This window comes from Taudactylus pleione, unplaced genomic scaffold (assembly GCF_031769625.1).
Source record: "Taudactylus pleione unplaced genomic scaffold, aTauple2 ptg000154l, whole genome shotgun sequence".
NCBI lineage: Eukaryota > Metazoa > Chordata > Amphibia > Anura > Myobatrachidae > Taudactylus > Taudactylus pleione.
The window spans coordinates 20,293,945-20,308,249 of NW_028284556.1; the positions used below are offsets into that span (position 1 = coordinate 20,293,945).

General features: G+C 43.1%; 1 protein-coding gene across 5 annotated transcripts in view; it reads left to right on the forward strand.

Annotated features, from left to right (window-relative positions):
- The window catches only part of SHPRH (SNF2 histone linker PHD RING helicase), a 152,252-nt gene that overhangs the window by 124,387 nt on the left and 13,560 nt on the right, over positions 1-14,305 (forward strand). For 2 of the 5 annotated variants that reach the window (XM_088474388.1, XM_088474386.1), the window contains exons 26-28: positions 2,814-2,906; positions 8,861-8,947; positions 11,798-11,976. In XM_088474388.1, coding sequence (XP_088330514.1) covers positions 2,814-2,906; positions 8,861-8,947; positions 11,798-11,976 — 359 coding nt within the window. Of the gene's footprint in view, positions 1-2,813; positions 2,907-4,475; positions 4,564-8,860; positions 8,948-11,797; positions 11,981-14,305 lie in introns of those variants that run through there. The other 3 variants (XM_088474390.1, XM_088474389.1, XM_088474391.1) reach the window with 3 other exon arrangements.

The window sequence follows — 14,305 nt, forward strand, 5'->3', positions numbered from 1 at the left end:
TGGGACCCAGGTACACCCATCTAGTGTTCGGAGAAGTCTGGCCAGAAGTGGCCTTCATGGAAGATTTGCATCCAAAAAGCCATACCCTCGACGTTGAAACAAGACCAAGCGACTCAACTATGCATGAAAACCTAGGAACTGGGCTGCAAAAAAATGGCAGCAGGTGCTCTGGACTGATCAAAATGTTAAATATTTGGCTGTAACAGAAGGCAGTTTGTTCGCTTAAGGGCTGGAGAGCGGTACAATAATGAGCATCTGCAGGCAACAGTGAAGTATGGTGAAAGTTCCTTGTAAGTTTGGGGCTGCATTTCAGCAAATGGAGTTGGGGATTTGGTCAAAATTAATGGTGTCCTGCATGCTGAGAAATTCAGACAGGTACTTATCCATCATACAATACCATCAGGGAGGTGTCTGATTAGCTCCAAAGTTATTCTGCAGCAGGACAATGACCCCAAACATAAAGCCAAAGTCATTAAGAACTTTCTTCTGTGTAAAGAAGAACAAGGAGTTCTGGAGCTGATGATATGGCCCCCACAGAGCCCTGATCTCAACATCATCGAGTCTGTCTGGGATTACATGAAGAGACATAAGGATTTCAGCAAGCCTACATCCACAGAAGATCTGTGGTTCTCCAAGATGCTTGGAACAACTTCCCTGCAAAGTTCCTTCAAAAACTGTGTGCAAGTGTACCTAGAAAAATTTATGCTGTTTTGAAGGCAAAGGGTGGTCACTCCAAATATTGATTTGATTTAGATTTATCTTCTGTTCATTTGCATTTTGTTAATTTATAAAAATAAACTATTAACACTTCTATTTTTGAAAGCATTCTTACTTTGCAGCATTTTTTATCCTTACCTGCCTAAAACCTTTGTACAGTACTATATATAAAAATGCAAAACACTATAGAGGGAACTAGGGCTGTCACCACAAGCTTTACTGCACCACCCAACAAGTCTCATGCACCAGGCTAAGGGCCCGATTCAGACTCGCTCGCTAGGAAGCGTTCGTCCGCAGTCAGATGATTTTTGTATTCTGCGTATGCATCGCAGTGCACGAACCAGTGCGAGCGATCGAAAAGCAGTAGGAGAATGTTTTGCAAGGAATATTGCTACCTCTACTAACAAAATGGATTTGTGGGGCAGAAAGTCCTACTAGTACAAAGGGAATTGCAATAGTCAGTGTATGAAATTATAAGCGCAGGAATTTAAAAATTTGCATTTTTTTTTTTATGTAATATGTTCATATTCTGGAAATATTTATTAGATGTATATAACATAATTTGCTATGCTCAGATATTTGAGAACCAAAAACTGAACAGGATAATTCATTAGAATAAACTTGGAATGAATATCGGGTGATTATTACAGGCAACCCAATTGCCTTGTGAAGCTACTGCATTTCTTCCCGCTTGTACTTCTAAAGCAAACATGCCAATATGCCCGTTTTAATCACAGAGATATTTCTTTGGTCTAGTATTTGCCGCTTGCTTTATGAGAGGGGTGGGGAACCTTTTTTATGCTGAGGGCCATTTTGACAAATATAATATTATACATTATACGTGGGCCCTGTGCAGGCCTCGCCCCCTCTTTTTCACCGGTGATTACAGCAATGTCCCGGAGGATCCTGTGTCCTAAGGACGCTCCAGACGGCACTGCTGCATAGATTCCGGCTGGAGTGTGCCATTGTAGGCTCCCTGTTAGCCAGATGAGGCTAGCAGAAAAAAACTCAGAGGGCCAGACCATATGATTCAGAGGGCGTTATACGGCCCCCGGGCAGGAGGTTCCCCATCCCTGCTTTATGAACATATTAATCTTGGCTAATCAAGTTTACTGGCAGTTAACACGCCTGAGTCCATGTTAATGCAGCCACATACGTAAATGTGACATACTGGACTCAACTGATGAAATGGGACATGTTGACAGGACATGGAAAGGTTACAAACAATGCAGATACATCTGTTAATTTTTTTTATTTGAAGCCACAGAATATGTTGCCACTTAATAACATGAAATTGAAAAATACCTCGATCCAAAGTTGAAAATTAAGTTTTGGGTGGCAGTCCATAAGATTTGTTTTCTTATATAATATAACTTACCTGGGTTTACAGAGAATTTGGATGGTCCTCCGCTGTCTGTTCAGTGATGCTTTTGCACAGGCCTGGCCAACCTGTGGCTCTCCAGCTGTTGTGAAACTACAAGTCCCAGCATGCCTTGCCACAGTTTTGCCATTAGGGAATGCTAAAACTCTGGCAAGGCATGCTGGGACTTGTAGTTTCACAACAGCTGGTGGGCCACAGGTTGGCCAGGCCTGCTTTTGCATCTGTGTGAAATCCATACGCCTCTCTCCTTGCAAGTAGAGCCACAGCAAAAAACATAATGCCTGATACATAATAACTTATTACTAGAGATGAGCGGGTTCGGATTTAATCGGATCTCAGAACGGCATTTTATTGGCTATCGGCTATCACGTGTTTTGGATAGCCAATAAAATAAATCCGAACTAATCCGAACTTGCGGTAAAATGGCAATAAGAAACGAGTAAATCCGAACCCGCACATCTCTACTTATTACATTTTTATTTAACAATTCAGCTTTACATTTATGTACAGTAAAAAATAAATGCAAAACATATTTGGGGTCAAGTACAGTGTTAGTCCATTTGCAAATAACATTATTTGTGTTTAGAGCCTTTACGCCATTGTGTTTTTATTGAATTAATGTGTTTGTGATAACCCATGTAAAAATCTTTATTACCTGGCTGAAGATATGAAAAGGTATAAATTCATAACAAGACCATCTGTATACTTCTCAAAGGGGAGCCATTCTACCAAAGTTGAAGCAGTCATCAGAACACTCATGAAAATCCAGTCCTTGGATCCTGGAGCCAAGTCACTGGTCTTCTCTACAGTAAGAGCAAGAAGTAATGTGTGTGTGCTTTGGGTAATTGTGTTAGCAAAGTGAGAATTTGCTAAAATAAACTGTTTCTTCTTCAGGGTCCATAGGGCTCCACAGGGAGACAATGGGGTCTAGGTGGTACTTGGAGGACCGAATACCAACAACAAAGCTTTTTCCTATCCCAATATGCTCCAGTCCTTCCCCCTATACCCTGCCCACAGCAGGGCAACTCAGTTTCATGGACACCGGTTCATCCAGGACTCCACTAGACCACCAGGGCATTACAATACTGGCACAGGGCACAGATTAAGGCTAGGGACCGGTGGTTGATGTCAGCATAGGGGAAAAGGTGCTCTCTCTGCGGCCCCTCCCCTGGCTCAGGGAGCCATTCCACTGCTGTCTTGCTGTTCCCTGAGCTGCACCTCCCTCACCTTCTGCCCCCTCTGAGACTCACAGCAGCCATTTTCTGCATTCAGGTCTCCAGGAACGCTGGGTCCGGTCTCCCTGTATATCTCTCCCAAAGGCTAGGTTTACAGCGCTATTTCCTACCAGCCACTGCGGTCTGTGTAGTTGAATTTATGAATTTAGTGCCCACGGCAGTTATAGTGTATACTCTGCATATATATGACTTGTGCTAGCGCTGCTGTCTATTTTTCTCAAACTGTCAGCTTATCCCTTCCCCTTTCTTTCATTATAACCTGGAATACTGAGGTATAGGTGGTTTATTGTACCTCACATCTACCTATATTTGTGAGGGCTATAACATATTGTATATCTGTGTTGCGCACTACACTGTGCCATATTGTACATGTATGGGTTGCTCACTGCACTGTGCCAGATTGGGTGCTACAATTATCCTTGCAGCTCTGTCTGGCAAAAGCAAGAATAACAAGCAGCCTGCTGCTCCCACTCTGGTGTCTTGCAAGCCCTGTTTATCAGGCTTGGCTTCAGAGGATCTCATTCAAGAAGGTCTTTGTGCATCTTGTTATACGGCACCTGGCCCCTCAGCCCCAGCATCCTCTCCTCAGGTCCCCCCTGGGCTTCCTTTTCGCAGGTATTGGCAAAAATTGTGGACCACCTAGCGATCCCAGTGGTAGCTCCCACTATGGGATGGCCACAGCAGGTACTCCCTGTGAATCCTTTGGCGGATGGGTAGACGTACTTTCTACCTCAGTGCAGAGTCTAGCAGCTACCTCTACAGCCTTTCAACAAATGCTGCAAAAGGAGAGACCCTTACCTAGTAAACCTACTAAGCGTGCTGTGTTATCTTCCCAGTCCATTTTGATTCTGAGTTATCATCTGGGGAGGCAGAAGATGCAGACCTCTCTCACTCTGACTCCCCCTCGGGAGAAGAGGAGCCCCCCTCTATATTGAATATACCAGCTGTAAAATCTATTCTTCAAATAGAAGAGACAGAACCTACTCCTAGGGCAAAAGAGCCAATATTTAAGTCACAGACGGTAGTTTTGCCAGAGTTTCTTCACTCGAATCAGCTAACTGATCATATGTGTGAAGCATGGAATATATCTAGTAAAACGTTTCAGCTGCTTAAACGCTTGATTTCCTTTTACTCTCTTCCAGCTACTGATTGCACTAAATGGGAAGTTCCCCCTGCAGTGGATTCCCACGTAACAAGCCTAGTTAAGAACGCTACCTTACCAATCCACACTGCAACCTCCTTAAAGGAGACTACGGATAGAAGGATGGAAGCCTGCCTGGTCTATATACTCTCTTACAGGAGCTATTACTCGTCCTGCCAGGGCTACGGCCTGGGTGGCAAAAGCCATTGAGAGTTGGGCAGAGGCCCTAGAAGATACCTTTCCCTCTGATGCTTCCAGGGAACAGCTGTCATACATATCTCACATTAAAGATGCAACCTCCTATTTAGGGGAGGTGGCTTTGGACACTTGCCTCCTAGCTTCCAAGGCATCTGCTACTTCCATGGTAGCCCGCAGTATTATTTGGCTTCGCTCATGGAAAGCAAAATCGGACTCTAAAAAGGCTTTGGAGTCTCTGCCTTATTCTGGTAGATCCTATTTGGCCCAGAATTGAACAAGATTGTGAATACTTTGGTAGCTTCCAAGATGGCGTTCCTGCCCTCTGCACCTATTACGAAGCCTCGGATGTCATCCTTTTGGTCTGACGGGGCGGGCCTTTCCCTGGGGGCTCCCAGGGTGGGAGGCCGACTTCTTCAGTTCGCCCAGTTTTGGCATCTGACCACCTAGACGCCTGGGTAAGAAAAGTGGTCTCCCACTCATTACGCCCTCTCATTCCTTAGGCGCCCCCCCCCCCCCCCAGCAGTTCTTTTGCACAGGACCGCCATCGGACCCAAGCAAAGCCCTGCTCCTCCAGAAGGCCATTCAGTCCTTACTACTCTTGGGGGTAATAATTCCAGTCCTCTCATCACAGAGAGGGAAGGGCTATTATTCTACCCTTTTCTTGGTTCAAAAGCCCAATGGGTCTCATCAGCCTATCCTCAACCTCAAGTCTCTAAATAAATTTATCAGGGTGCCCTGGTTTCGAATGGAAACCCTACGCTCTATTGTCCTGGCTATGGATCCTGGAGACTTTATAGTGTCTCTGGACATTCAGGACGCTTACCGCTATGTACCTATAGCGCCTTCTCATCAACAGTATCTCCGGTTTGCTGTACTACAGCAACATTACAAATTTCAAGCACTGGCTTTTGGGCTTTCTACAGCTCCTCGGGTCTTTACCAAGATCATGGCAGTTATGGCAGCCTATCTTGGTTGTCAGGGGATCACACTGCTTCCATACTTGGACGATCTTTTGCTCTTAGCAAGCTCCCCAGAAATTCTTCACCGCCATCTACAAGTAACCATTGCCTTTCTACAAAAGCACGGTTGGCTGATAAACTGGAAAAAGTCTTCCCTGACCCCTTCTCGAAGAATGGTACATCTGAGAGCCTTCCTGGACTCTCAGAAAATCTTCTTGACCGCAGACAAAATCTCTGTATTACAGCACCGAGCGCGCAGATTACTCCACAGTCGCCGAGTGGCAATTCACTCTGCAATACATACCTTGGGATCCATGGTGTCCACCTTCGACATGGTGGAGTTCACTCAATTTCACTCCAGGCCCTCACAGCACCTGATCCTCTTCAGGTGGAACGGGCTGCCTCATCTCATCAGATCACAGATGATGGGCCTCTCTCCAGAGGTTCGCCTGTCCCTATCCTGGTGGCTACAGATGTCCCACCTAAACAAGGGTCGCCCCTTTTGGATCCCAGACTGGGCACTCCTCACAACGGACACAAGCCTCCACGTGTGGGCAGTGACCGGCCAGCACTCCTTCCAGGGGCGCTGGACTCCAGCTGAGCTGGTCTTACCAATCAACGTACTGGAACTCAGCCATTTACAAAGCCCTCACTCTGGCTCAGGATATTCTTCAGGTTAAGCCTGTACATGTACAGTCCGATTTCGCCACGGCAGTGGCCTATCTCAATCACCAAAGAGGCAATCGAAGTCAGTCAGCAATGGCAGAAGTGTCCCACATTCTCCCATGGGCCGAACGCCATCTCCCAGCCATCTCCGCAGTGTTCATCCTGGGGATTCTCAATTGGGTAGCGGATTTCCTCAGCCGTCACTACGTGCATGCAGGTCCTGTTGGTAGCTCCGGCTTCGCCCAAACGCCATTGGTACTCTGATCTTCAAAGTCTTTCCATAGACATTCCTCTCCAACTTCCTCTATGACCAGATCTGTTGTCTCAGGGTCCCTGTTTACATTTGGACCTGGCCCATCTGTTTTAATGGCTTGGCTCTTGAGACATCCCTCCTAAGGTCTAAAGGCTTTTCCAGCTCTGTGGTCCAGACCATGCTCAGAGCGCGTAAACCGGCCTCTGCCAGGATTTATTACCAAGTGTTGCATACATATTTCCAGTGGTGTGCTACTAGAAACTATGACCCACAAGTTTTTAGGGTTTCTAGAATACTTGCTTTAAGTTAGATTGGATCTCGGACTCCGCCTAGCCTCTCTAAAGGTGCACGTCTCTGCTCTGTCCATCTTGTTCCAGCGCAGAATTTCTCCTCTACCGGATGTTCAAATCTTTCTGCAAAGTGTTCTACGTATACAACCTCCCTTTGCCCTCCTGTGGCTCTGTGGGATTTGTCAGTGGTTCTCCACGCACTTCAGGAACCTCCATTCGAACCCCTGGCTTCAGTAGATGTCAGATAGCTGTGAAGACTCTGTTTCATTCTGTCTCTAGCATCTGCTCGTAAGGTATCGGATTTAGGGGTGTTTTCCTGTCACTGCCCATTTCTAATCTTTCATCCGGACAGGGCTGTTCTTCGAACGCGCCCTGGCTTCCTTCCCAAGGTGGTCTCTCGTTTCCACCTCAATGAGAAAATTGTGGTTCCGGCCTTTCAATCACCAGACCTCTTGGCAGGTGAGGCCTCTTTGGATGTGGTCCGTGCTCTGAAGATCTACGTGGACTGTACTAGTTCCATCAGAAAATCGGACTCCATCTTTATCCTATATGGATTCCATAAGAAGGGTCGGCCAGTTAACAAACAGACTCTGGCCAGATGTCTTCGCATGACTATCTCACAGGCTTACACGCAGACTGGCCTTCCTGTGCCAGCTACAGTCTCTGCTCGTTCTACTCACTCTGTGGGTCCCTCGTGGGAGCCCGCCGTGTGGCGTCTACAGAACAATTATGCAAGGTGGCCACGTGGTCTTCTGTCCATACCTTTCATAGGTTCTATGCCTTTGATACATTTGTCACTCAGGATGCTTTCTTCGGGCGCCAAGTCTTCATCTCAGCTCAGGAGCGTCCCCGCCTTTGAACTACTGCTTTGGGACATCCCCATTGTCTCCCTGTGGAGCCCTATGGACCCTGAAGAAGAAAAGTAGAGCTATGGTAAAACTTACCCTTGTTAACTCTTTCTTCGAAGTCCATAGGTTCCACTGCCTTGAGACCCTGCCTTGACGAACCTGGCTTCTATGAGTTTATTCTCTTGGTCACTTGTTTCCTTCTCTGTGTGAGAGTGTGATTCTTCTGTGTACTAGTCTTCCTTCTCTCCTATCCTGCTTCTGCCTTGGGCTTGTTAACAAAACTGAGGGGGAATGACTGGAGCACCCTGGGACAGGAAAAAGCTTTGCTGTTGGTATCCGGTCCTCCAAGTACCACCTACACCCCATTGTCTCCCTGTGGACCCTATGGACTTCGAAGAAAGAGAGTTAACAAGGGTAAGTTTTACCATAACTCTCCTTTTCTCAATTTTATGGGGGAAAAATAAAATAAATGTATCTAAAAGAGTTATGTCCAAAGATAGATTAGAAACTGGAAGGATTTTTCTGCTGATGTAATAGTTTTTAAATAAGTGTTTTTCTAGATCCTCTAAAACAGTTATTTTGTTATACATCAGTTAATAACACATAAAATAGCAAAGTACCCAAATAATCTGATGCAATAGAATGATAAAGAAAATTAAACATTTTACCCCAATGCCAAACAAATGTACAGTGCTCTTTGATTATACCACCAGCTTAAAACGCAACTAAAACTGGTATTATAGTTAAGATGGTAATATACATAAAATGGTATCTACGCATTATAATGTACATTTGTGCAGAGAATGCACCTGGTAGTAATTTAAGAGTCAATTATAAAGATAATGTTTGGTTATCTCAGATAAGTCTGTAATTGTCATCATTAGCTGATAATAATACATACTATATAATCCACCTAAAGTAAGCATAAATATTGCTGTGAACGATTATTCGTTTTTAGCCTATTAAATGCAGAATATAACTCTGCTATTAATGTCTGGTCCATGTGTCATTTGCATGAAAATTAGTGGGGAATGCAGATTATCTGAAAACCCAATTTTCCTCCTTTTTTTTCTGGATTCTGACACTTACTGTAGTTTTTTTCTCTTTGTTAGTGATATTATATTCCAAAAATTATGTGCAGCTTAATTGTCCGTGTTGTCGTTTTTCACCAGTGGCAAGATGTTTTGGATATTATTGCAAAAGCTCTGCAAGACAACAGCTTGGTGTTTTCCCAAATCAATGGTATTCAAAAGTTTCAGGTACAAAATACTCTTTTAAGTACTGTGTGTCCACGGATTAAAGGGTAGACACTGGAGAAATATGTTAGATTACAGTTTCAGGTTTCTGGTCAGGTGACAATTCAGCAGAATGGAGTGTGGATCTCCCAATAACTGCCCTGTGCTGTGTAGATTTTGCCAACTGTATAACACTGAGGTGTGTGGCTATACAACCAGAGTAATTGAAGAATAATCTCCAGTACAACCTGGGAGTGTTGTCCGTTGTCTGAAAAAGGGGGTGCTGCATGATTTATTTCTCCATTGCACTGGGCTCTAAGGAAGCTTTTATCTATAGTGAAACGACTCAGGCAGTATACATACAGTATACATACAAAAGGCATCCAGTATGGTATTTGATGTTTGACGCTGTATACATTGGTGTGTGGTTTTTTTTTTTGTTTGTTTTTTTTAAACCACCAATATAGAAGTCAATATGAAACACTCTCATTACACACAAGCTTTTAAAAGCTATTGTATAGTCTACAAGCAGCATTTCTACAGCAGATAAAAAGCAATGAAAATGCTCCCAAAATATTTTTGAGCTTATTTGACGAGTCAGGCAGTAGGGATTGCTGCCTACTGCCTAACTCGTTTCACTATAGATAACAGCACCCCCTTTTTCAGACAACGGACAACACCCCCATGTTGCACTGGAGATTATAATGAGATCTTGGGAATGGAACCCAAATCTAAACCCAGAAAGCATTTATGTATTATATACACACAGCCTGCAGGTAGTTTTCTACAATATTTTCAATAATTTTGTGGCTCAAACAAAGTTACGTCATACATGCCTACCCTCCCGGTTTTCGCGGGAGGCTCCCGATTTTACGGGTAACCCCCCGCACCCCCGGAAGGGTAGGCATTTCTCCCGCATTCTGCCCACTTCCTAGTGAAGTGGGCAGAATGAGGAGAATACCCGCGGCGATCGCGGGTCTCCGTGCAGGGGGCGGGGCTTAAAACGTGATTCTACATGAATCACGTCATTTGGCCCCGCCCCCTATGCAAATTCTAGCCAATCACGGCAATTTTACCGCGAGGGGGCGATGCTTAATTACGTGAATCTTCAAGCTCCGCCCCCATTGCCTCCCTCCTGCTTCTCTTACCCGGGCTTCTCCCGGGAAGAGATCTTCAAAAGGTAGGCAACTCTGAGTTACGTACATCCATTAAATTCATTTATGTTTCATATACACCTTCTACACAAAGCCTGAAAGTAATTTTATACAATATGTTTAATAATGTGCCTTAAACAAAGTTTGTGTACATTGAACCATCAGAAAGCGAAGGTTTCACTATAACAGTCATGCTAAAAAAAAAATTAAAAAAAATCTGTTTCGGAATATTTAGATATGAGAGACTCAACCTGTACACACAAACAGGAGCAGGTGGTTTTGTATGTAAATGTATGACTGTTGGGAGGTGTGTGTGGTTTTTGCCACATTCCTCATCAAGAGGTTTCCAAGTTATGCAGAAGATTATCGTGCATGACAAAACATTACTTCACCATATTAGACTATGGGACAGTATTATACCCTACCATGTGACATCTATGGCCTTATATATTTGTTCTTTTACATTGCAGCCCTGGATATTTAAGAGTTATTTGCGATGAGCTTTAAAATACGTCATGTAAAATGCAGTTGTCAGTGGAAACATTGATCTCTCTGCCAAACACCCTTGCTGGTTAACAGCTTAGTGTTTGCTAAATTCCAAAGCATCTCCATCTATGGCCCGTATTCAATTAGCCACGATAAATTGGCTAAGTATCGCCTCCCGGACTTTCCGCCTACATCGCGTGTTTTTGGCGAAAAGGCTTTTTGTTTTTTTGTGAGAAAATAACTAGTCCCAGCAAAATTGGGGTACCTGAAAATGGGAGGTAGCATATTTTAAAGTTTCTAAAGTAAAGTTTTAAAAATCGTGAAATATCCACCTGCTGCAAGCACCTGCAAACAAAAAAACACCTGGTGCATACTTGGGGACCCCCTGGAGTCTATTTCGTAATCGTGCAATCGCTCAGTAATCGTGCACAAATTGTGCACTTTTATGTCGGAAACGACCAGCGATGCGCACTCCCGCTGGTCGTTTCCGACATTGTCCATCGCCTGAACATGTATTGTATTTATTGTTGTCATCAGCAAAACAAGTTTGGCAGACGAAATTACATTGCACAGAAACACGCTAAAAAACAGTGAATAGCAATCCATGGTAAAGGTTATCACAGACAGTTACATGAAAATAATTCGCTAATTTATTAATATGTTCCCCGACATTGTTTTTTTTCGCCCCCAAAACAAAAGTACTTTTTTGGGGTGTTCTGAAGTTTATTTTAAAACATTTTTGATGCAGATTACGTTTGGGGGACTGTCCCAAGGGTGCTAGGGTGTTTTCAAAAGTGTGCACCCCAAAACCGCAATTCTGCACTTTTTTTTCGACCCCTATTCATAGGCTTTCTTTTTTTGCCTATTCTATTGCATTGAGTTTACGCGTACGCAAAAAGTCTTTGGAATTGAATTCGGAGATAAGTTTCCGCCTGGTGAAATGACGTCACCTGCAATACTTTTCCACGGATTCGGAGTTATCGCGGCTAAGTGAATACGGGCCCAAGTTGGAGTTTTACAAGCATTAACCTATAATTTAGCAAGAGCAGTTGTCATAGGAATCATTCTCGGACATTTGCATGACTGCTTCAGCAGTCTAATATCGGTACATCCTCAGATTGATATCTTGACTTATGTAAAGCAAACTTTTATGTCTTTTCAATTTGAAAATATTATAATTTTTCTTATTACTGTAATAATAGAAAATAACTTCAGTTTTCCTTTTTCTTTTCAGGAAAATCTTTCAGCATTTAAGTATGATCCAAAGATCAACATTTTGCTGCTTCCACTACACACTGGATCCAATGGTCTCAACATAATTGAGGCTACTCATGTATTACTAGTAGAACCTATTCTGAACCCAGCACATGAACTGCAGGCCATAGGTCGTGTTCACAGAATTGGCCAGAAGAAGTGAGTTTCGTTTTTGTCTTATTTTGCTTTTTATTTACAGGGGGGAATGTAGTAGCCTCTGATTTTGAAAAAAAATGGCAATTTTTCGTCACCATATGTAATAGAACGCGACTAGAGGCAAACTCTCTCCAGAAATCCACCAGAATCACTCTCCATTGGGTACAAGTCACAATCCCAATTTTTGTAATGTCAATCATACAATAATAGCCTGCGACTTGTAAACTCGCCAGAAAATTGACTGAAAAACTCAGAGAATAAAGGAGGTGCTTCTGACTGGCAAGATTTGTCAAATTGCACGCATTTTATGCTATATGTTCGGGCAGAAAATAACAGAGAGCCCCATTAAACATATATATTACTTTGTCTCTACTTCATATCCAATTACAGCGCCCAAGAAAATAATAATGGTGGGTACACACTGGGCGATATTACTGAGTGACTGCACGATTACGACATCGTAATCGTGCAATCGCTCAGTAATCGTGCACAAATCGTGCACTTTTATGTCGGAAACGACCAGCGATGCGCACTCCCGCTGGTCGTTTCCGACATTGTCCATCGCCTGAACATGTATTGTATTTATTGTTGTCATGAGCAAAACAAGTTTGGCAGACGAAATTACATTGCACAGAAACACGCTAAAAAACAGTGAATTGCAATCCATGGTAAAGGTTATCACAAACAGTTACATGAAAATAATAAAGTTAAATTAACTGTGAAATACATTCATAGCATTCAGCATGCGCACAGCAGATGGAAGAAAACTAACCCTCAAGTGACTCGTACGTGCCCGTAGTACTCTGAACCGCTTTAAAGACGGGAGCTTATCGAAAAATTCATGAAATGGATGGCTTGGATCCGATATGATACCCTTGGTTCTCTTTAGAACCCTAAGCCCATAAACATCATGAATAGTTGGCAACTGCACGCCAATGATTTTGCTGGCAGTCCTAACAACCCGTTCCAGTGCACTCCTTTCACTCGCTGTGCAGCTGCCATACCAGATAATACCAAACATCAGAATGCTCTCAATTGAGCATCTGTAAAAGTTTAGCATAGTTACTTTACTAACTCCCGAAGCCCTCAAACGTCTTAGGAAAAACAAGCGCTGTTGCGCCTTTTTAATTAGGGACAGTGTGTTTAAAGACCATGTCAAATTTGCCGCAACCTGGATACCCAAAAATTGAAAAGACTCAACTGTATCAACATCCTGGTTGTTAATAGACACTGGCAATTTCTGCTCTAAACATCTCCTACGAAAATCAATTACCAGTTCTTTTGTCTTATCACCATTTAGGAGCAAGTGATTTTCGCCACTCCAAGAAACCAAATCTTTGATCTCTTTCCTATAATGGGACTCATCATTCCCGCTAATTAACCCAACGACTGCAATATCGTCAGCAAATTTGATGATTTTCACAGAATCAGAAGTCGACACGCAGTCGTGGGTAAATAGCGAGTATAATAGGGGGCTGAGAACACAACCCTGGGGAACACAAGTCTTAATCAACACTTCCCCCGACACAGCACCTCCAAGTCTAACTACTTGTGGTCTATCAGTTAAAAAATTTAAAACCCAGTTACAAATAAACACACTTAACCCCAAGTCAAACAACTTAGATGTTAGTGAGACGGGAATGACCGTGTTAAAAGCAGAACTAAAATCAACAAAGAGTATCCGAACATAAGAATCCCTCGCTTCCAAATGAGCTCAAATAAAGTGAAGTGCTGTAAGTACCGCATCATCAGTGCCACGATTTTTCCTATATGCAAACTGAAAAGGATCAAAATCTGCTGGGAAAAAAGATTGAATATGTCCTAATACCAGCCTTTCAAAGCATTTCATTATCAATGAAGTTAGTGCAATTGGGCGATAATCATTAAGGCATTTTACTACCTCCTTTTTAGGAACTGGAACAATGTTTGCCTTCTTAAAATATCTTGGCACTACACAATTAAAAAGGGACAAATTAAATAAAATCGTTAATATCCAACCTAACTGGTCTGCACATCCCTTGAGGACTTTACCACTAATCCCATCCGGGCCGGCTGATTTACATAAATCAACCCGACGTAGACAATTAATCACATCATACTCCTCCAACATAAGAGGAGACTCCCCCACCCGGGAAATTTGGGGCGTAACAGAAAAACTATTCTCTTTATCAAACCTAGAGTAAAACAGGTTAAAATCTTCAGATAATAGATTATTATCATTGCTAATCACATCCTTTTTTATTTTACAACCAGTAATATCCTGGATCATCTGCCACAGGCTTCTCGGATTCCTGTTTTCATAACTTCTAGCTTCAATCTTTGCGGAGTAACT